Source organism: Melospiza georgiana, chromosome 10, assembly GCF_028018845.1.
Source record: "Melospiza georgiana isolate bMelGeo1 chromosome 10, bMelGeo1.pri, whole genome shotgun sequence".
Taxonomy (NCBI): domain Eukaryota; kingdom Metazoa; phylum Chordata; class Aves; order Passeriformes; family Passerellidae; genus Melospiza; species Melospiza georgiana.
In genome coordinates this window covers 15,618,446-15,641,639 of record NC_080439.1, presented here as the reverse complement: position 1 = coordinate 15,641,639, position 23,194 = coordinate 15,618,446, and the positions used below count along the sequence as shown (strand labels likewise).

General features: G+C 42.3%; 1 protein-coding gene across 7 annotated transcripts; it reads left to right on the top strand.

The window, feature by feature from the left end:
• The first annotated feature begins 254 nt into the window (after positions 1-254).
• MFF (mitochondrial fission factor) lies at positions 255-22,296 on the top strand. 7 transcript variants are annotated; one of them, XM_058030811.1, is made up of 10 exons: positions 255-362; positions 4,673-4,890; positions 5,798-5,970; positions 6,944-7,032; positions 10,434-10,508; positions 13,631-13,789; positions 16,138-16,155; positions 18,980-19,042; positions 21,001-21,085; positions 21,454-22,296. In XM_058030811.1, exons 2-10 carry the CDS (start codon positions 4,674-4,676, stop codon positions 21,583-21,585), a joined length of 1,011 nt encoding a protein of 336 aa, XP_057886794.1. In that variant the 5' UTR covers positions 255-362; position 4,673; the 3' UTR covers positions 21,586-22,296. The 7 variants fall into 7 exon arrangements, with proteins under 7 accessions (XP_057886794.1, XP_057886796.1, XP_057886795.1 ...); XM_058030813.1 differs by lacking the exon at positions 10,434-10,508; XM_058030812.1 differs by lacking the exon at positions 16,138-16,155.
• Positions 22,297-23,194: the final 898 nt, after the last annotated feature.

The window sequence follows — 23,194 nt, the reverse complement described above, 5'->3', positions numbered from 1 at the left end:
CTCCGTGTGTGGGCACAGAGCGCGGCTCTGCCGCTGGAACCCAGCCAGGGCAGGGCTGCGCCATCCCCGCCCGCCGGGGCCGCGCCGCGGGTCACCTTGCCGGGCACCCCAACGCGCCTGCGCGGCGCACCCTGCCCTCAGTAAAGATGGCTGCCCCCGCCTCCCTCACACGTGAGGCACCGCCGAGAGCCGCTTCCGCCCGCCTCCAGTCACGTGACACGCGGCCCTTACGGACAGCCGATGGGGACACGCAAGCCGCGTTTGGCGGCTGACGCGCGGAGCGCGGTGCGGTGCCGCGGTCCCTGACGCGCTCCCGGCCGGGCCGGGCCGGCAGCGCTCTCCGTCCTCCTTCCGCCGTACGGGTGAGTACGGACCGCCGGGGCCTGGCGGCAGCGGCCCCAGTTCCGCTCGGAGGGCTCGGCCTGCCCGCGGGGCCGCAGCCGGCCCTTCGCCGCGCTCGCAGCCCGAGCCCCTTCAGCCCGTGTATTCCCCGCTCCCTGCGGCCGCGCGTCCGCTCAGCCCCGGCCCCCTCAGGGCCCGTCCCGCCCGCCAGCACCGGCTCCGGGCTGCCAGCGCTGCCCCCGGCCCGGCCCGGCCCCTCGGGCTGTGCTCCGCGGCCCGGCCCGGTGCCGGGGTCGCTGCCGGGTCGCCTGGGAGCGTTCGGTAGCGGGACAGGGCACAGCCTGTGCCGGGGCTCCGCCGGCCCGGGACACCGGGGCCGCGAGCTCCCCAATTGCCCCGGACGTTATCGGCTGAGCCGCCCTGACCCCCCATAAAGGGAAGGAAGCACCTGCACCCCCTCTATTTCCGAATGCTTTTAGTGCCGCCACAGCGCAGTGAATAGTTGGGTGTTCCAGAAAAATGGTTGCCAGAGTGATGTTTTTTTTCTAACGTTCTCCAGCATTTTTTTTCTTATTAAAAACAAACTTAAAAGTATTTTGTGTTAAAGCATTCTGCTGGAGTAAAACCAACTTGAAAGAACAGAGTCTTTAGAGGTTTGTGATCCTATAGCCTTCCCGTGTGTCCCGGGTGCATTTTGTTGATGTCATCCCAGTGCTGAGGAGAGGGGCCCGTGCATTGTTTAAGTTCAGCTCCTGTAACTGAGCTCTGCAGAGCAGCTTCCAGCGTTTAGCCTGGCCCTGGTGCTCCTTTCCCTCAGATTGTTCCATTTGTGCTTTTTTAGTTCCCGGTCTCTCTGGTCTGTATTCAGTTACAGCGCCCCAGAATAAGGTCTTTTGGGTCCTTAATTCACATCCTCAACTTTGCTCTGAGTCTTCCTCTTCCCCCTTTTCCTTGTCCAAGGATAACTGGGTGTTTGCCAAGGGAACACTTTGTATCTTACGTGCATGTGAACAGAGGATCTGTGAAGTAGCCACATCAGGAACAAGCAGTAATGGAGTGGAGAAGGTACAGTTTGGTGTGGGTTGTAAAACCTCTCTGAGCCCCGTGCTGCCAGAGCTATGCTGTTACCAGAGCTCATCTTCTTGTATCTGGGGCTCCACACTGTACAGAGCATTCCCAGTTGCAGCACAGATATGGCCAATGCCTGATTATGGCCAGAATGCTGCCAAACAGTCGTCCCTCACATTGGTATGCATTGCTTCAGCCTCATCTCTTCTGTTCTTGTTTAGGAGAGGGAGGTTCTTCTGTGCCTTTCTGAACATGTAGTTCACTATTAATAACCTTTTTTTTTCCTCTCTTGCTTTATCATCCTCTGGATTTCTCCTTTCTTATTTTCTTTCATTAAATGCTGTTGATGCTCATTTGCACATCAGCCATTTTCTATTTATCCTGTATTTGTGATTGGATTTTTATTGTCTTATCATTCTCAGACTTCTATTATCATGCCTTTTTAAGAGGTACTTAGTTCTGTAAATATCAATTTTTAAATCCTCAGTCTCCTGATTTATTATTAATGCTTTCTGTAAAATGCTTTGTATAACAAGGACATTGCAGAAAACATAACTTTGTTTTGTTCAGAAGCTTTGTTAAGATGTTTTATTTGTTGCTGAGATCTCATTGTTTCTGTTCTGCTGGTCTCCTGTAAAAAGGGGTAAAATTTGAAATCACTTTGACAGCAAATCCAGTTCTCCAGTTCTCTGGCACAAAGTAGATGAGAGTAGGAAGATACTGAGGTTTTGCATCTGTAGGGCCTTGGCAAGCACTGCTAAACCCACACAGTGCTATTTAGTTTATAAATACTTTCTGCTGCTGTCTGGCTTTGTGTAGGTTTTGCCTTGCAGCTGGAAAGCAGTTGTTGTGCAAGCAGACCTGTGTCCAAAAGCCTCCTGAGCTGTGGTGGAAACACTGCTGCAGGGCAGGGATGCTTGATCACTAAACTTGGAGCCAGCCAGGTGTTTCCAAATGAGAGTGAAGCAGGGAAACACCTTTGGTCACATGTGAGCAATAAGTGTGCCTAAAGCTGCTGCCAGTTGATACTCTGGGTTCTGTAATTTCTTAAAATTTGGTCTCTCTGTTGACATTATGATTTTTATGAGATTGGGAAATGCTTCACTGATCACAGACAGTGTTTAAAATGAAAAGCACCTTTTGGAATTTAGGAATTTCAGATGGCTGGGTGTTTTGTTCATGTCACTAGCTGATCAAGCCAATGTCTTGCAAGAGGTGCAAATCTAGTCTGTAAAATCAAAAGGCAGGGATGAAAAAACTCCATGTGAAAAGGGTAACGTTTTGGAAGTGACAGATGCTTAAGCACCTCTTGAACTGCTATAAAGTGTTTATTCCTAACTAAATGGGTTGTTTCACTTTCTTTCACTTGATAAAAACTGTGATAATTAATACAGGTGGATTAAATGTGCAGCACTTCAAGTATTTCCTTTAAAACCATTTTTTTTAAGTTTACATAGACCTTTTTTAAGGTTACACAGTGATCTTTAGCCTGCTCCCTGATCACCTGTTCTCCTACTGTGCTACAGTGACACTTGGAGATTATTGAGATGCTTTATTTGATCTGTGATAGGGAGCCTTGCAAATAAGATGAGACTTGCAAATAATAATGAGACTCGCAGGATGGACTGCCAAGTGATCACAGTGTGTATGCAGTCGTGTGTTACACTGTCCAGATCCTTCTCTGTGCTCATGGCCTGGGGGTTCTTCAAGGTTTTACTGGTAAATGTGGAAGAACTGCTGGTGTGGGATGGTGGGGGGAGGGCTTGGGCTGGCTCACCTGCCTGGGGCTGCTCTGCACTGAGGTCTCTGCACGTTCAGCTCTGCAGTGCACACACAGCGACAGACGTGGCCTTGAGCCAAAAATAGTAAAGGAATGTAGCTGCAATTTTAGTGGCAAACCCTGCCTTTTTGCCAGGATGGGTTACTTCGTTCAGAGACCTGCTTAAGCAACACCACTCATAGATTTTGTGCTAGACTTAGCCATGCTTTGCATAGGCAGGTTTGCCAATGTAAGCTATATTTACATGTTATGTGTGTGTGTATATATATGTCTAGAAACTTTGTTTTCATATTCAAACCCTAAAAAAACATCATTGCAATGTGAGCTGCTGACAAGCTCCCCAGCTGTTGCCTGGATAAAAAGTTTCCCACAACCAGTTCTTGCAGCTCAGTGTTTCCTCTGGGAGCCCCTTTCCAGCCCCCTCCAAATGCAGCTTCAGGGTGTCTGGTAACCGAGCCCACAGCCATTATCTGGGTCTGAGCCATCAGCAAGGTGCACTGACCACTGCCCAGGTAATCAGCTCCTCCCAGCTGTCTGAGGCCCCTTTCCAGCCACCCCCAGGCACAGCTCTAGGATTTCTTTTTCTCTCGACCCTAAATCTAACTTCAGGCTCCCAGTTACCTTGGTCTTTGACACAACTCCCAGCAATTGCATTGGTAAGTCTCTCACGGCCCAGTTTCTAGGGAACTCATCCACTGCTTCATTGGAAATTCCACTGCTTTTCTAGGAAAATGTACATATAAAGGATTGGCAAATGCTTTTAAGTTTAAATAAAGTATTGTTCTCTCTCCTCCTCATCTTGTATCAGTTCCACAACAGTAAGATGTTAATTTAGAGAAAAATATAGAAGTGAGAAGTTTAAAGAATTGCTGCACTTGGGAAGGGTTATGAATATCCTCAGTTTTCAAGCTGATTTGACAGGCTGTTGATAAGGAACTTTGTCCTTGTAAGATCTGGGTGACTGACAGTGAGCAGGAGGCTCCTGCCCAGGCTGAGTCCTTTCTGTCTTCCTTTGCCTCAGCATGCAGTTTTGTGAGACTTCAGCCATTTTCTCAACCACAAGTATGCTGGATTTCTGTAAATGCAAATCAGTAATTTAGATTTCTCACCAATCCTGAATAGATTTCTTACCAATCCTACCGATTCTTTGATGTGTTTGTTTATGTTTCTCTTTCTGTCAGCCAGTGCAGGAATAGTACCTTACCTGCAGAATTTCCAGGTTGGTTTGTTTTTTATTTGTCACGGCTCAGTTTGAGAACCCTCAATTTGAGCATTGTCTACAGTATCACTTTGTTCTTCTTTCATTGCCTGCACCTCCCAGCACTTTGTGACTACGCCTCCTATGAATTTCACCGTGCAGTTTCCTCCTTTAAATGAGACTCTTCAGTTATGATCTCCCACTTCCCTGGTGCCCTGAGCACAGCACCTCCTGCCCCTCCTGCTGGGTGCGTGTCCCTGTGTGAGTGCTGCCTTGCCTTGCAGGATGAGCGGGGCGGCGTTCCCGTCGCCGGCTGCCGAGATGGCCGAGATGAACCGGCTGCAGTACGAGATGGAATACACCGAGGGCATCAGCCAGCGCATGAGGGTCCCCGAGAAGCTCAAGGTGGCTCCTCAAAACTCTGACCTGGACAAGAGCAGCCTGGAAGGATTCCCAAATGCCAGTGTAACCATGCAGGTTCCAGAGCGGATTGTAGTGGCAGGTATGTCTGCATCGCACTCAGGTGAAAACTTGAGTTAGTTCCCTTGATTCCTGGATGGAAAAAATATATACTGATATATAAATAATAAATGATATATATATATCATATATATATAAAATATAAATGATATGTCCTTTTTGAAAGAATAACCTGTAAAATGCTTTCTGGTGTTTAAATAGTTAAAGCTCTTTAACTTGGGAAGTTTTTTAAGGTCTGAAATGTTTCATGAATAGTTTTGGTGTAGCTTATAATAGAGACAGTGATGAATTAATTATGAACAGAAGGTTTAATCGCTGATGTTTCATCTTACTATGCTGTTTTTGGAGAAAAAATTACTGTTTATTGATTTACACCCGATTTTTAGTAATTAACTGTAAGCTAAAGTAACTGTAACAAATTTTGGGGATGGGCTTTATATTTGTCATGCAAAACATATTTGATTTTAATCAGAGTGCTAATTTTGTTGATAATCTGTCTATTATGAGTGGACTCTATCAATGTTAGCTTAGTATTTGTGGTCATGGGCTTTACAGTGACATATCCAGACCGGATGAAAGTCTAACAAGTTTGCAATATGTGTGACATGCATATATTTTATGCTTTGATGTCCCCAGTCAAAAACACTGATAGGACTGTGTCTTGAGTGCTCTCACTTGCATAACAGTTTATGTGGTTCAGGGTTACTCAAGATCGTTGTCCTCAGTGAAGCTGCTCAAATAAGTGTCAATGTGGTCTTTATGAGCACTTCAAGAGTAGTTTTTAACATACAAGAAGGGTAAAGAAGGTTATACTTCATCATTTGGCACAGGCAGGAGAAGTTACTGCTGTGATGTCCTTTTGAACTTTAGGCACAGGCCTTCAGGCCTCAGAACAATTTGCTTTCTGTTGACAATTGATGTTCTTGCAGGTAATAGTGAAGACATTCCATTTTCCAGACCAGCAGACCTTGACATTCTTCAGTCTACTCCATTCAAACCACTGGCATTGAAAACTCCTCCCCGTGTTATTTCTCTTAGTGATCGACCGCTAGATTTTTTGGACCTAGAAAAACCTCCACAGCAGACACCTCAAAGTGAAGAGGCCAGTACTTATTTTGCTTTTTCCTTAGATGAGAAGCATTCTGCTAAAGAAAGTGAAATGACCAGTGATTTCTCTACTGTAGTGCAGATCAACCTGCTGCTGACATATGTTGGGAAAATACAAAAATATTTTTATTAGCACTATAGTAGTTCTGTTTAGACTTTGAAGTGGCAGATGGCTGGAATTGCCATGCTCAGCAAGCTTACTCACTACTTACAAAAATAAGATCATAATTAGAACTACTCAAAATACTTCTAACAAAAAAATCCTTATGATGAAGAGAAAGCTGTAAGGTTTTTTTATTTATAAAGTATCAGAAAAATGTAAGATTCTTGTATATAGTTATACATTATAATGTATGTGGTTAACTTCTGGGCTTAGGACTTCATAGCCAGATGATATAACACCACACAGAGTTGCTGAGTTTTAACAAAACTCTAAGAAAACAACTTCAAATAATGGTATAGCATTGGCATCCAGGTGAACAATGGCAACTGACACTTTAAAAACAGAAAATTATTTATGAAGCTGCATATTCTATAGGCTTTTAAAATAGAATAGAAATATATTTATCTCTGGTGGTGGGAAGTAATCCCAGAATGGGTAAGACTGGAAGGGACCACTGGAGTTGATATAGTCCAGCCTCCCTCAGCAGGGTCATCCTAGAGCATGTTACTCAGGATTGTGTCCAGGGGGCTTTGAGTATCTCCAGAGAACATTGGGAATTCTGTTGGTTTGTAACTATGACATCAGGTCACACGGATAGGTAACAGCAGGGTTGGACTAAGCGTGGAGCTTGATTTTACATGTACCAGCATCACATCTGTCATCAGCTGTTTTCCCCCTAATCCCTGTGAAACCCCTGGAAATGTGCCTTTGTGTCTGAGGGCAGGTGTGGGTGACAGGCCTGCAGAGCACAGAGCTGTGTCCCAGACTCTGTGGCTGTGATGTCTCCTTTGCTCCCGTGCCGCAGGTGCGCGCCGTGGGAAGGCTGAAGCGAGAGCGCTCCATGAGCGAGAACGCCACGCGGCAGAACGGGCAGCTGGCCCGCAACGACTCCATGTGAGTGCAGCCCCTGCAGGGCCCCTGCTGCACCTCTGGGACACCCACCCTCCTTCCTTACCTCCTCCTTGCTGCTTCTCCCAACTAATGTTTTCTATGTTGTGGCAAGAACATCATTTTAACTGTTATAACACCAGTCTTTTTCTTTTCTCCCATGGGTTTTGTTTAGGGAGGTGACTTCTTGCAGGGGATGGGTGGAAGTGTTTGTGGCTCGCAGTTGGTTTCACCACTTACCAGGAATTGTTATTTCAGGAGATTTTTCAGTTTCTGAGTTGGTACAATATTTTTCCCCCCTGAATTTTCAGGAAATGGCATTCTTTGTGCATCAAAATGTTCCCAATTCTCCCACTGTTAATATTATAATGATTTTCATTCATTGGAGAAGAAATATTTTTATTTCCTCATAAATATTAGAATAAGTATTTTTTCTATGGTGTCACTGTACTTCATGTATTGGAATCTGTGAGAATATGCATATTAATCTTTTCTGACCAAAATGGCAAGGAGCACTTAGAATTGGAAACTTCATCCATTGTTACTATCCAAAGTTGCAGTTCTGAACACATAGATGTCTGTACATTTTTATTAGATATGATAGTCTTGGATTAATCATGCCTTATTCTGAGTGACAGCATCTTTCCACCTGGAAATAACTGGTTTTGCAATATAACACTTAGGAATCTTTTATGTATGAATTTTAATACAGCTGCCATAAGGAATACTTGCCTTAGAAAAGGCTTTAAATTTAAGATTTGAAAGATGGGATTCATCTGTCCCAATGCAGACTGTATAACAATATTGCTAGATCACTATCAAACTTAATTTTCAGTAACTAGAGGGAAATAAGTGCATAGCCTACTTAGGGTCTACCTATTTTTAGTCTAAAGTAGATCAAGTGAAGTATGCCCTAGAAATGCCTCTTCTTCTATTGACATCAGGGGCACTGGGAGGTACTACTGTGTGTACCACATATCTCTCCACCTGTTAATTTGGCTAAAATGAAATGTACTCTGATGCATGTTCCACACATGTTACACTTCTCCTTCTCTTCCAGATATTTGTGGAAATATTGTTTCATATCTTCCCCTTCTTATTTGATGAGACTTTGGGTTCACACAAGTTTATAGATTCCATATGTCTAGGTGCTCAGGTCTGCAGAGTCACACACATTTACTGAGCTGGCAAAACTCAGATTCCCATCTTTAAGTGCCTGACCAGCTCAGTCTCTGGGTGTTCTATCATCCTCCTCAGTGTCCAAGCTCCCTGTGGTGTCACTTACCCAGTAATGTCCCACTGGACTGGACACACTATAATGTCACTTCAGAGTGGCTTTCTCTTGCCCATCTGGCAGTTTGGACATGGTACCTGCTGGAGTACCATGGTCTTCATGTGATGGGAGCTTCCTGTGGAAATATTTCTGCCTTTGATGCTGCCAGCTCTGCTTTGCCAGTCTTTGATGTATTGCACTTAAAAGGAAAAAACAGTTGGTAAAGAAATTCTTGCAATCTCTTGAAATTGCTTTACACTTGATCCCTGTGTTAGTTTAGTTTTCCAGAAGTCATGGGCCATGCCAGCCACCTGAGAAAACAGTAAGATCAGCTCTGCCTGTAGTTGCTGTCAGATTTCTCACATATCTGGACTTCTTGAATCTGAAAATCCTAAATCTGTAAAACTTGCTGTCCTGTGCTTTGCTGTCACTCAGTAGTTATATATAGAATTACTGGGTTGACATGGCCTGAATGTTATTTGCTGTCACAGTATTTTAATCTTCTATCAATCCTTCAGAGGCTTAGCCATACAATGAGCACCTGGAATCCTGTAAATTTAAAAAGCCTGTGATGAAGGAACATATGACTGGCAGCTGGCATGACTCAGTTTATCATTTACAAAAGCCAGGAAATTATTACACACCTGGAGATCAGTTTTCCTCTCTTGATACCCACGCTAGTGCTTGATAAGGTCTGTCATATAAATCATAGTTCCAATGCCAAGCACCTTCTATTGTATCTTTTTGATTGATCCAGGATCTCTTCTCTTGCTTGTAAGATAAATAACAGCTAGATGATATTGAGCCTTTGGATCTGTATTCTCTACTGCCCACGTGGAAGATATCCTTTTTCATTGCAGTATTCTGCACTTCTGACCTGCAGATAATGTATTTTAGTAGAACTTCATTTTTCTCTTGTCCTCCCAGGTGCCTGTTTTCTTATGACAGAAGTTATATGGTGTGTAATGCTAGATCATCTGCTTTGAAATCACAGTTTCTTTTTCTGTCACAATTGCTTCTTCTGATTCAATATGATCCAAAGAAAGAAATCACTTTGAATATGCTCTGGCATTCTGATGCTGAGTCTGACATTTCTCCCTCGTGCAGGTTTTGTCACTCTCCAAGTGGAGAATGTGACTCTGTACCTGGCTACTTCTCAGGAGAATGTTCTAGGAATTCAGATTGTAAAAACACCACAGTCACAGTGGAACCTGTGTGGCTCTCACAAATGCAGGAAGGCCAGGCCTTCTGTGCTTGGTGGAAAGGTAACGTCTTGGCTCTTGTTTCCTCACAGTTTAAGCCCTTAGGACATACAGTGTAAACTGCAAAAAAAATTACAAGTTTCACGTACATCTATTCTTTGCACTACAGAAAATGCAGTTGTGCAGCTGCTGCCTCATTTATATCACCTTGGAATTCCTTTACCATCTGAAAATACTAATTTTCCAGTTAATTACAAGAAAAGAAGAAACTAGCTGTTGCTAAAGTTCTTATATCCAGTGTTGTTGGCTGAAAAATATAGTTTTCTTCTGCACTAACAAATGCTGTGGTGCTCTACCTTGATAAAAATCAGCTCTTTGTTTTTGTGCTTTGGTTTGGTTCACATCTTCAAATAGAAAAGGAAGTCCACGTGGGCTGCTCAGATGCTGTAATGAGGATTGAAGAGGTGCTTGGAGCACTGCCTTTTAAAACCTTTGTTTTCAAAAGATGATTACAGTTCTCAAGTTTTAGTCTAGGACACTGTTGTCCTCCACGGACAAAATATTCAGATGTACTGTGTGAAATTCCAAGGCTTGACTTAGAAAGTGACAAAATCAAACATTCTGGAATAGATGGTGCAAGTGAGAGTTGGCTGGGCTCCCTGTCACAGTGTTCTTGACATGCACAAATAGTGGTTTCTCTTCCATTGTCTTTCTCTTCTTGTCATCCAGTTGCATGCAGAGACAGTTATGAGGACTTTTTGGCAGCTGGGCTTCATTAAAGTCAGTAATTCTCTAATGCTCTTAGAAATCCTGGGACTAACAAGTACCTGCTGGTACAATAACTGTCTGTGTAGCAATAATGACAACTCTCTAAACTACAATCCCTCTTTTTCTAAGGATGCTTACTTAAGAGATTACAATTGTTATTCAAGGTGGCACAGATCAGATACTGTCCCAAGAAATAAAATGCCACGGTTCCAGTCACCTCTTTCGACTAAGGATTGCACGTAAGCCTGAACCTTCCCTGGTGTATGAAAAGCAAGAGTGTGAATAATTCTGTAGCTCTCTGCAGTACTAATATTCTGACTAAGTACCTCTAGTTTAGAATATAAAATCTGAAAAAGCTACATTGAATGTGTTGTTTCTAATTTTGCTTCAGGGTTTCTCAAACTTGGCCAAATTGTTTCCTTCTGTAAAGAGCACAGGGAAAAACACCTGACAGTCAATGAAAGAGAAATAAAATTTCAAATTATCTTTAACTTGTTTGACACTCTGTTCTTTGGCTAGTTTTGTATAGCTGGAGAAACAAAGCTTTTTGTTGGTCATTGCCAGCCAATGCTGAATGCAAGGATTCCACATCTCTGCTGGAAGTCACCAAACCACCAAGAGTGCATGGAAAACTGGGCAACACTTAATTTTCTTTTTGTTCCAGCCTTTTCCTTTGAATAACACATCTTTCTAGAGAGTTCAATTTCACAGTTTGAGAAATTCTGTTCTTCTTGCAAGTCATGGAGGAAAAGGTGATGGTGTGCACGTCTCTCTATGTGCTTGAATTCAAAGTAACCTTAATTAGTTAAATCTGTTTACCTCTAATTTAATACTACCAGAACTGCAAGTCAGAAAAATACCTGAAATAAAGCCTGAGTACACCACAAATGCTTTGAGGAGGTTTAGGGGAGATTGCTGCTAAGCTAAAACTGCATATAGCAACATGCTACTCTACTCTTTCATAGTAATGTCTGTAATTTCATCCTGTCTGTTTTGGTTCCAAGCTCTGGAATTGACTGGTGTCTGAAACCAGGGAGGTTACAGTGGCTGGAGCTATATATAGGGAATTCTTTTCAGAGATGAGAAACAAAATTATACCTACAAGTAGGACCTTTTCACTGAAAATGGAGTGGGGAAGGGGGGATAGCCACAATGTCTAATGATAAGTGCTAACATTACATATTAGAGAATTTCCTTATGGCAGAGATTTTTTTTCTCTTATGTTATCTGGGCTGATTTGTATCAGGTAATTGCTTCATAATATTTCTTCTCCATGGTCTCTGACATAGTCCAAAGGACTGCCAGATGCTTACAGGACAGCAATTTCAAATCCTGAAAAAGCAAAATTTTCAGAAGAAAAGTTTTGCTTCTCTCTCGAACCCCCAGTCATGGCCTTTGTGCCCTTCATAGAACTATTCTTGTTTCTGATTTTTTCCTTATTATATAACTTTGAATTTAATCAGCACATGTGACTTAATGCTAAAGAATTCTGTACAGTTTTAGTTAAAACTGGGTTTTTTGGGTTTGCTTTTATAATTTATTAGGATCTTTTCAGTATGTACAGAAATCTTTGTATGCAAAAATCATTACTATAGTGTTTATAGTAATACCATTCTGGACAACAGGAATTCCACAATTTTTTCTGTTTTGCAATATGTTTAAATATTATTTGCTGCCTTTTTTTATGAAGTTGTCTTTCACCCTATTCTGCACATCTCTGAAGTGATGTACAGGGAAATTAGTTTTAATGCAAAATATGCTGTGGTTTCAAGCCTTAACTCTTCCTTCATTTGCCTAAATCCAGCAAATCCACAAGGAGTAAAAATTCTGACAAATTCATTTTAATGGCCATATTTTGAACTTGCCCCTGCTGCTTGATATTTTTCAGTTGAATATTGGCATTTCTAGTGCAGTTCCATAGTAAAGTGTGTGGGTGTGACCACTACTATTGATTACAAAATAGAAGTCATCATAAATATAGAGAAAGGTGGATTCTACAAGTGTAGGAGAACAATAAAAGCTGTAAGGAAGCAACCAGATATTTACTGCAATGTAGTCTGTGGCAGCCTGAAAAGCTACAATGAGGTAACAATGACCAGTGTCAGCCAAGCCCCAGGTGCTGCAGTCTGTGGGTGTCCCTTGAAGCCCAGGATGGCTGAGCTCTGCTGTGGCAGAGGTGACATTCCTGTAAAATTCTTTGATTCAGCCTGTTCAGTGGAGTTTTCTGTCCTGCTCAGTTTTGTGATCTTGCTGCCAGCCATGTGCAGAGCAGCTCTGTTCGAAATAAGAGTAGCCACAGAATTCTGACCCAGCTTGAGATTAGCCAAATACCAAACCAACTTCCAAGTACTCAGCATTAATGTTTTATTAAAATGCCACGGTCAAAAAGATTGACAGTTTAAGTCCAAAGCTGTTGTAGCAAAGCACAAGTGGCAAGGAAATGTGTTGAATTATGGGTGCTAATCTCAGAATAAAAACTAACCCAAGATTTAAAGGGTACAGTGGCTTGCACTTGGTTTGCATGTGTGTTAATATTTACATTAAATTAACACTAATTAATTCCTACTAAAAAAGCATCTCACCTCTAATAAAGTTTCCAGATTAAAAAAAAAAATCTTGCTGTGTACAGGAAAAGTGAATAAAGTCACTTTGAATGTAAAGAAACATAAGCAAATTGTAGGCAGCTTATCAAAGCTATTTTCTCTCTGATAGACAAGTTTGATATAATCCAAATGGCCATGTTTGAAGTCCAGTCCTGCATATTTTAAATAATACTTTTTACATCATAGTCAACATGTTAGATCATGTAATTCGTTGTCACTGGGATGTGAATTTTGTACTATTCTTAGAATGTGTTGCATTTTGCCTTTAAACTTGTTCATATGCAAATCAAAATGCTGTCTTGATCACAGCTTCCAAAAAAAATTTTTGAAGGGGTTCTGTGTGAGATTGTCCTTATTGAAAAAGGCTTGTGTTTTGAAAAGAGATGATGTGTAGGATTTTCTTAAAATGCCAGTGCTTGTAAAAACACTCCTCTGATTGATGTCAAGTGAGGACTTGAACACTGACTGCAGCAGGTACAGATTTAGCTGTACAAGCACTTTCTAGGACTAACTTGTATAACACATCAAAACTGTGTCCTTATTACTACCTGTGTGTGTTTCTGGTGACCATATGTAAATGCAGCTCATAATCCCCACACTACAGGAATTTGGGAGTGTTACCTTACAGTGGTGGGAGAAGGGTAAACCAAAAGCAAGCAATAAGCATTTTGGAATGGGGTCTATCTGAAAAGCTTTTTTTTTCATTTAAAATCTGACTCTAGTGTTTCTCTCTTCATTTACTATGCTTGTACAAACAGTGTGACCCCATCACTGCAACAGGCCCGTGTCTGTCCTCCCAATATGTTACCTGAAGATGGAATTAATCTTTACTCTGCTCGTGGCATTTTGTCGTTTATCCAGTCTTCCACTCGTAGGGCTTACCAGCAGGTCTTGGATGTGCTGGATGAAAACCGCAGGTGATTGGTTGTCACTGGTTCTGCCAGCTTCTGCTGCTTTGTTTTTCTTTTCTCCTTTTTAGTGGACTTTGGTTTCTGTTTACACAACAATGAGATGAAATTATTTGCTTTTGCTTTCCTTTGCTTTCAATATTCATAAGCAATTTAAATGTCCAAAATTCACATTTCAAAATGCTTCTGTTTCAAATACAGCATTGTTTTGGTTTCCTTCCAAATAAAAATCTTCATAGGAAGGGTTAGCCTGTGGTTGCAAGGGGTTTTGCTGGTCCAAGATTATCAGTGTATTCTGCAATGAATACTTGACCCTGAGCCTGCAAATTTACAAGCCTTGTCTTCTGCTTCTCTGTTGGTGAGCAGGGGTGCAAATCAATAAGATTGGGTTGATGATGTCATGAAGCATTAAAAAAATGTGCAGAAAGAGGGTAGAATATTAAAAGGCATTGTAGACTACTTGGATAATATGTCAGGACTTGAAACTGTTGTGGTTTATTTTGGGAATAATTCTCTCTGTTGGCCACATGACTGATGGTGGCCACCCTGGATGCTGAGAGCAGGAAAGGCAGGGGACACTGGGGAGTTGGTTGCTCCTCTGATTATTGCTGTCTCTGATTTTATGGATTACCTGACACTTGGAGAGTAATGAGCCAGAACAAGCCTCATGGCAACCCTGTGTAGTTATTTCCATTCTCTTCAGTGGAATTTTGCTCACTTGGTGTATCCTTAGACTGTCTGGATTTGGGATTTGGAAGCATTCCAAGAACAGCATGTTTAATACTACCGAAACATTCCTAAAGACTAACAATGGCAATATTCATTTACTAAAAGCAATTTCCAGGCTAGTTGTATGCCAGCACAGAAGTTCAGGTAACAATTGCACACAGCCTCCAGTGCAGGGCTAGCTCAGACCCCCAGGGCTTGCCAGGAGGTTCAGTTAGTGGAAATAATTGGGAAGAACACTGGGAGGACCTGCTCATTTCTCCTGCAGCCCTTCAGTGTGGCCTGTGCTAGCAAGTTCTTTGAAATTTGCCATGTGCCTCTGCTATCTTATCTTAGCAGCACACTTACTGTGTGTAGTGTGAAGTTTAAATTATTTGCTCTCTAGTTGTTTTGGTAATGAAATGTGACTATCAAGCCAATCTTACTGTGAATGTCTGTGTGTTTGCAGTCACTTTCCAAACTGGCACCTCCTGTAGCTCACCATGTTTGCTGACCTGACAATATATAAATGCCCATATTAACATTCCTGAACTGTAAAGAACTCCAGTATTTTTGGCCTTTGTATTCTTAAACTGGGACTCAGAAAAACAAGCAAAATCAGCTGCAAAGAGTCCCTTGAAATACTGTGGGTTGGGTGCTTAACTAATGAATTATTTAACCCTGTGAAATGCCAGGCTGTTAAAATTTTGATGCCTGTCTATCAACAGTTGGGCATCAGTACTTTTTTCCCCTTATCAATATTAAAATTATACAATTATAAATTTGTTTTGCCAAATTAAAGCTCCCAGATAAGAAGAAATTGTACTGTCTATAAACAGTAGCACTTAAGGATCCTGTGCCAAGAGTCCTTGTTAAAATATAGATTGGAACTGTACCCCTTTTCCCAGACTGCTGTGAAGCTAACAGGTTTTATTCCTGGCTTCTCTTATGCATGCTCTTGCCTGTGTTTTGTAGGATTCTGGAAAACAAATCCTTATACATACACTTTCAACTTAGTTCAATTATCAGAAAAATTCTAGGATTCTGAATCCCTGAAAAGCTGCAATTAAACTCATCCTGGTTTGAGTTAATTTGCAAGATGTTCTTACTAACCTTCCTAGAAGGAATGGGAAACCTGCTTCTAGTCACCTATGAATAAATAGGTGCTAAAATAATGAACTTTGCAATAAGGTGAAAGTGTATTCTTTGTGGCTGGGTGTTTAGACACCCACCATTACAGCTGGCGTGGGAATGTGAAATTTGGATGATCCACTTGCATGGTTGCAAAATATTCTTCATTTTAAATTGCTCTAAACCTGCACTCTGTTCTTTTGCTCTGTGTAATGTGTTTTCTTTCTCCAAGCCTTACCTATTTTAACATTTTATGCTTAATACTTGAAGAGATCTTTTAAAGCTAACAAGATCTGGCTGTGTGTTACTCACTGGAAATATTTTTAACTTGTTTTATAGCTTGTCTTGTTTTTTTCCCCCCCCCAAACATTTTCCAATCTACTAAAACTGCTAACGGTAGGTGCTGATGGTACTGCTGCAGATAATGAGTTATGCCTAGCTCAGCCAGCACTGCTCACATAAAGGATTATTTAAATGAGCTACAATTTAATGATCACTGTTTACTCTTGCATTTCCTTCAGCTTGGACAAGGACAATAGGTCAGTTTTGGTTTCTAGTTCTAACCATTTTTCTGTTTCAATTTCTGTGGGATGACTGTAGGACCTACCCCTAGTGTCCTTTAAAGGCTGATCTTTTATGCTGTAGGCAGCAGAAGAAAATCTGAAAACAAACCAGCCAAACAAACAAGCCCCCAAAACCCCCTATGCATTTAAGGAGATTTTAGTGATGTCTTAAATGCAGGAAAAAGAGACAATTTCATATCTACATAGACTTGTTTTAAAATCTGTACTTTATCTAAACCGATTCATCTCTTGAGTCAGTACATTTTATTTAGGAGGAAAGAGTATGGCAATTTATGATTTCTTTTCTTTAGGATAGTCCTTTTTTTAAAAAAACACTATCCTTTTTAAATGCCAAACTTCACCCACATAGTCATATCCTGAGATTTTATAAGATCATTTTCATATTGAGAAAGTTAAAGATTGTAGAAATAAAATGGGAAGCGAGTATGACCATCAAAGAGGGCTACATTTGACTCTGGCCTGGGGTAATGATGGTTCAGAAGGAGATGAGATTTGTCCCCCCCTGGTTGTTTTCCTCCCAGACCATGTGTTTAGGGTTGATTCCTCATGTGGAAGCAGCAGGAGGCAGACCAGGTTCAGCTGCTCCTTGCCTTACTGCCTGTTTTCCCACTGGTATTAAATTGTATTCCTGAGCATTCCCTTCAAGTTTGAGGTTGCTGCTGTGTTTGCAGGGACTACACATGACCTTGGTGTTATGGCTTCTTCTGATCATGCACTAATGTTTAGAATGGAATTGACAGAAGTAGCCAGAAAATTCAGAGTTCTAATGTACACTTCTTTTTTAAAGGAGGCCATGCATTTAATGTCTTGCCTATATTATACTTGTACATTCTGTATTTGCCAAAAAAACTTACTGCTAATTTGGGGGTAAAGTTCTCAGTTATGAGGCCCCTGTGATCAATGTAATCAATTCTCTGTTGATATAAAAAAACCAAGCAAGTAGAAGAGATGGGGCAATATTGTGGTATTCCTTTTGGGTCCATCTGTAATGGAATAAAAAGTGACCTGTAAAGAAAAGGAAGAAATCACCTGCAGCATCTTCAGAGGCTGGCTGTGTTGGGAAGTAGGATCAAAGACTTCAGTTTGAGTTCCTGCCTTGCACAGGTCTCAGAGTGCTCTGGGTTTGTGCCTTGCTGTAGCCCTCAGCTGTCTCCAAGCCTGTGGCTTTCCTTGGGAAGGGTAGTTGTGAATTAGGATTGATAAATTCTACAACAGCTGTAAAACTTTGTTTGCCAAACGAGAGCACAGAAGCTGAATTTAGAGAGCTCTTGAGACTGTTGTTCTCCTTACACAGAATCCAAATGTCCTGTGTCAGATGGTGTGGGCAGTGCCTGCTGGGTACTGGCTCTGGCATTCACATATCTGCCAGTTAGTTACAGGTGACTGAAGTTCTCAGAGAAATTCTGTGGCCTTCTCCATAGCTGCCGTTTGCTCAGTTTCTTACACTGTCTCAAAGTATTTAGTTGTGGCATCTGTCAGAGAAGATTTTAGACAACTGAATTATTTCTCTGGTCAGGAATAGGTTTTTTTGGATAACTTTCTGCAAGACCTTGTACATTTAGGTAAGAACATTCATACATTGCATGTATCAGAAATGGGGCTTTCTGTTTTGTAAAACAAATCATGCTGGCCTAAGTGCTAGAAAGGAGAACATTGTGGTGTGCACTTCTGGGGCTAACTAGACTAGGATGTGGTCCCAATAAATAGTTACCAGGTAGCAGAGTTTGCCAAGGCTCCTAGACCCTGATCTTTTGAAGTGAAGCTGGTGGCTGTGATATTTTTGCATGGTTCTGGCTGGTCTCAGTTCTCCCAGCCACCGTGGCACCAAAGCTCTGCCTCCTACATGGACCTGCTGTAAAGATTTTCATACCTAGATTGTCTTCAGTTTTATAGCCTGCAGGGTATGTGGGCTAAATGCATGGTACCAGTATCTCCAGTTGGCATTGGGAAAATGAAGGAGATTGAGATTTCAGGCTCCTGCAGTTGTTGCACACCTGTGATGTGGAACCCTAATGCCTCATTACCAGAGGCACTGGAAACAAGAGTGCCAGCTTGTCAGAGGGTGCTGCTGGTGAGCTGCAATACAGCAACTTCTCCTTGCAAGCCTCATGTATGTTATTGCAGCAGTTAAAAAAGCTCTACCTTTTCTTCCTCCCTGCCCAGAAAAAAAAGGGAGAAGAGCAGCACTTGTAAGGATGTTCAGGAGATGTGCTTGAAGGCTGTAGTCACTTCCTGGACAGATCTCCCTCCCTCCAGGTTATACATGGCCCTTAGGCTGCCAGCTCAGGTTTCTGAATTACATCTAGCATAGATGAATGCAGGAAATACAAATCTCCCCTTTCCCTGCAGGGAGCAGAGGGTGATTAAAAGAGCTTTTATAATTATGTCTAGTACTTTTATTGATTTCCTGTTATTGTTGGGTGAGGTGTTAGATTTGGGGGTAATTTATTTTTTTTTAACCTGAAGTTCCCCATATTTATTTTTTAAGGCTAAATTTCTATTCCACCTGTTTGTCTTCTGCAAATCAAGCTTCTCCAAATCTGCTTCATCAAAAATTTGCTTATGTGTCTTAGCTGTAAAAACATTCAGTGTTGATTAAATTTGAACGAGAGAAATATGGAAGTGCAATGTACAACAAAATAAAAGAAGTTATATTGAAACATAGAGTATATCTGGAAGTATTTTGATGTTCCTTTGATCCTTGTGTTTTACATCTTATCTCTTGTTTGTCATTTCCTGTTTCTGTCTTGTGCTTTCACTCTACAAAATCCTGCTGTAGGCCAATGTTACGTGGTGGGTCAGCTGCTACCACCTCCTCTAACCCTCATCATGACAACACCAGGTAAAGAGCATTTTTTGTTAGTCACAATCCACTAATTCTAAAATTCAGATTTCTATTTCCCTCTTCTCAGCAATGTTATTTTAAAGCACAGTGCTCATTTTTATGCTGCCTCTCAACTCTTGAGGTATTTCAGGACTTTATTCCTTCCCCATCCAAGTCACCTGCATGATCTCAGTTGTCTGGTAGATACAATGTGCTGCAGAACTCTGCCTCAGATGAATGCCTGAGAGGAGGCTCTTACATTACATGAGCTGTATAGTTCAAGTATTTGCTGTTTTATAGGGAGCTTACTAGAAAATTTGGCCTTACCTCACCTAATTTGGAGGTGCTCTCAGCCTGTGATTGTTGCTCTCAGCCAGGTTGTACCTGGAGGCCTCTTCACTGCCATTGTCTTGGCAGATTGACATCAATTCAGTGGAACTGGGTAAGAGATTGACACATAATCCCATGGTCAGGATGATGGGGAAAAACAGTCCTTTCACATCCATTTTTCCTGTTTGCCTTTCAGACTTCAGTGTTTTCATGGAAGTGGAGGTTAGATTTGGGTGTAAGTAGAAACTGGATTCAAACAGATTCTTCTCTAACTCAGGAATCAGTTTCTGAAATGGTCTAAGAGCGATCTCAAGGGGTTTTTGCTGGTAACCCTCTTGATTCAATACTTGGGAAGGTCTGGAAATTGTGGAGCAGCAGTCATACACTGTTATGTGAGCTGGGAGGGAGCCTTGTGCATCTCACTGAAATGCTGACCCTCCCTGCCTTTCCCAGGAGAGAGTGAGGGACAGCTGTGCTTTAGATCTGGTGGAATTTTCTACTTTTTTTACCATGTACTAGTAACAAAAAAATAGCTACAAAAACACCCTTGTCAGAAATCTCTTTGGTTTTCAGAGGGCATTCTAGAGAACTTTCAGGAAAGTGATGGGAGAACCTGCAAATGCAAAAGTAGTTTCTGCACTTAAGGGCATTCTGCAAACTCCATGAATTCTACTCATATTCTTATTAGTTTGAGATTAACTGTCATTAAATACTTAATGTTCTTTTAGGTGTATTTGTTGTTGGGAATTCAGTAACCTTGACATTATTTTGCTCCATTTAAGCTGTCTGCAGCAGTTGTACACAGGTCCTCGTGAGAACGGAAGTCAGGGGGAGCTGATACTGGAAGTGGAGGTTTTAAGACACAAAGTGAGAAGCTCAGGAGTAGGTGGAGGATCTGAAACTGCTTTACCTGTTTAGTAGTTGGAAATAAATCTGGCTAAGAGCTAGCACTTGTATGATCAAAATAAAAACCTGTAAAGACTTTCTGCCACTTTTGAACTGATAATAAATGTTCTTTATTTATTTAACTTGTCCTGGAGTTGGAATAATGCCCCTTCTGAATTGCTGCATTCAGAAAACTGAGAGTGCTCTGGGAGCAAACTTTCTAATGCACACAAAGTTCAGCAAGCAGTGAGTGACTGCACTGGGCTTTGTTTGCCAGATTCTCTGCCTAAAATACAGAGATTGATGTGACTGAGGTTCTTAATCTCAGTTTAAGTGTCCTCTTTGGATATTGAAGTAGGTACTGAGCATAAGACACTTTGCAAGTCTGGTTATTTCTACTCTGGCCAGGTCTCTTGCAGCTTTGGCACTTTAGGTCAGGCAATGTTCATGTTTCATGAATCAGTTAACTGGAAATGGTCTTTTGAGGAACTGTGTGTCAGAAGGAGGTTTGTCTGTGTGGAGAATTTTAAGTGTGGAGAGCAATCAACCTGAATTTAGTCAATCACTAACCCACTTCATATCTCTTTGTGCTTTACTCAGTTAGGATCCTATTGAAATGCAATTCTGTAGCAGCTGCAAAAAGAAATTTTAATTCTCATCTCCATCACCACCAAAATATAAATCTGCTAGAATGTTGATAAAATATGGTACTTGCTGATCTGCATGGCTGACACAGCTGAGCCCTGTCCTTCATTTGCTAGATACACTCTCTCCAGCTTCGAAACGACGCTCGAGGGAACCCCAGATGACATGACAGTCGTAGATGCTGCCTCCCTAAGAAGACAGGTATGTAAAACACAGTAGTGACAACATTAGGACAAAGCTGTAGTGGTAAAATGGGGAAGGTTTTCTCAATGACTACAAAGGTACCCCCAACAGGCAAGGCAAGGGCTCCTCTCTGTGCCCCTGCTGGACTGCCCTCACATACCATGTCCTGTTCTGGGAGTCTGCAGAATCTGATTCCGTTTCTGCTCCTAAATAATAGGGACTGCAGGATCTGATCACTACTGATTGAAGAGAGAAGGTCAAATTATCAACTGTTTAACATCCATCTGTTTGATGGATGTTAATACTAATTTTACATGGTTATTCAAAAGCTTCTAGAAAGTGTGGCAACTTGTAATGAAATAATAAAAGCCTTTATTTGTTTTTAGATAATCAAACTTAATCGCCGTCTCCAGCTCCTGGAAGAAGAGAACAAAGAGCGTGCTAAGAGGGAAATGATCATGTATTCCATTACTGTAGCTTTCTGGCTACTCAATAGCTGGCTTTGGTTTCGGCGCTAGACACAGCTCTCAGAAAGATTTACTAGCTGCAAACACAAACAATTTGCAAAATTCCTTGTTTGTTTCTGATTGTATGCTGTTTTATAATGAATACACTGGAAACTTCCACCACAGATAAAGGCTCTAGAATTGCAGTGTTAAAGGGACACCTTGTTCATTTATAACGTATTTAATAGATTTGCATTGCAAATGCTGCAGTATCCTCCTTTGCATGCTTCTGTGTAACATGGACCAGCCCATGGGGAATCTGCTTCATGCAATGTCAGTGCTCTCCAGGACTAACCACTGGAGGTTGTGTTGAGGAGAGAAGAGAACAAATGGAATGGGTTTGGAAAAAAAAAGAACAAAAAACAAAAGGAATACAAAGTCATTTTTATTGTTCTGTTGTTAGATGCAATTAAACAATTGCACTAGTTTTCCTTTAGTCCAAGTAGTTTGAGGTGTGCCATAATCAAGGAGTGTGTCCTGTTTCATGAGTATGTTCTTTGTTTAAGTATATGTTCAGGTTGAATAATAAAACGAATTCTTTGCTAACATGCAGATTGTCCAGAAGTGTGTCATATGTATTTTTTTTAGGTTTAATTTGGCAGATGTTTTTCTATAAATTACATTTTTAAGCAAGTTAGTTTGTGAGTGATCAAAATATTATGGAGTACAAGATTTTGGTGTAGTATCTTTAATAAAACTCTCTCAAAAATGCCCAACCCCAAACCATTGTTTAATATCATTTGAAGACAATTTATTTGAGAATTTATGTGAACTATTAGTCTTTGATGTAAGTAGTTAGCTGCAAAGCAGCAGGCGGGCATGTGACAGCGCAGTGCAGGCTGCCGCCGCTGGGGTTGTGGCGCTGGTGTCAGGCTGTGTGCTGGGGATGGGGGCCAGCCTGGGGTGCCCTGATCCCGGGGTCAGTTTAACCATCCCCCGCTCGGCCTCGGCCTGGTTTGGTCGATGCTGTCACAGGGGTGACAGCTCCCTGGAGGCTGGCGGCTCCATGGCCCTGGCACGGCTGCAGCAGCCGCAGCTCCTTCCCCGGGGCGTACAGAGCAGCTCACCGTGCCCGTGTGCCCGAGGCCGGCAGTGACACCTCAGCGCTGCTCCAGAGGGAGCCTTCCTTCCTCAGCACAGCGGGACCCAGAGCCCTGTGCAGGGCCCTGTGGGGGCTGTAGAGGGGCACAGCGGGGTGAAGAGCTGCTGAAGCACGGCGGCTGCAGAGGAGAAGGAGCCGGGCTCTGTTTCAGCGCTGTCCTCGCTCCCCCCGCAGTGCAGAGCCCCAGCCCAGTGCCAGGGCTGCCCCTGCACAGTGGGACCCAGGGCGGTGCTGGGGCTGCGCACGGGCCCGGGGACAGTGCCCGGGTAAGGACAGGGGACCCCGGGAGCAGCAGCATGAGAACGCCTGATGATTTTGATACAAGTGCTGCGAGTGCCTGCAGGAATGCTGCTCTCAATCCGTTTCCTGTGCTGTGGAGTCAGACTGGGCTCGGTGTGTGGCTGTTGCACTGCTGTACAGGCTGCTGCTCCTGCTTCCTTGGCTTCCACAGGGCTGTGGCGTTTGTTCTTTCTGAGCTTTGTTTACTGTGTTCCGTGACTACATCGGGGCGTGTGCTGT

Excerpts from the sequence above, each read along its gene's own strand:
- MFF (XM_058030811.1), top strand. The coding sequence starts at position 4,674 with ATGAGCGGGGCGGCGTTCCCGTCGCCGGCTGCCGAGATGGCCGAGATG. Across the intron at positions 5,971-6,943 it reads AGACACCTCAAAGTGAAGAG|GTGCGCGCCGTGGGAAGGCT; the intron begins GCCAGTACTTAT and ends CCCGTGCCGCAG. Across the intron at positions 21,086-21,453 it reads CTGCCTCCCTAAGAAGACAG|ATAATCAAACTTAATCGCCG; the intron begins GTATGTAAAACA and ends ATTTGTTTTTAG.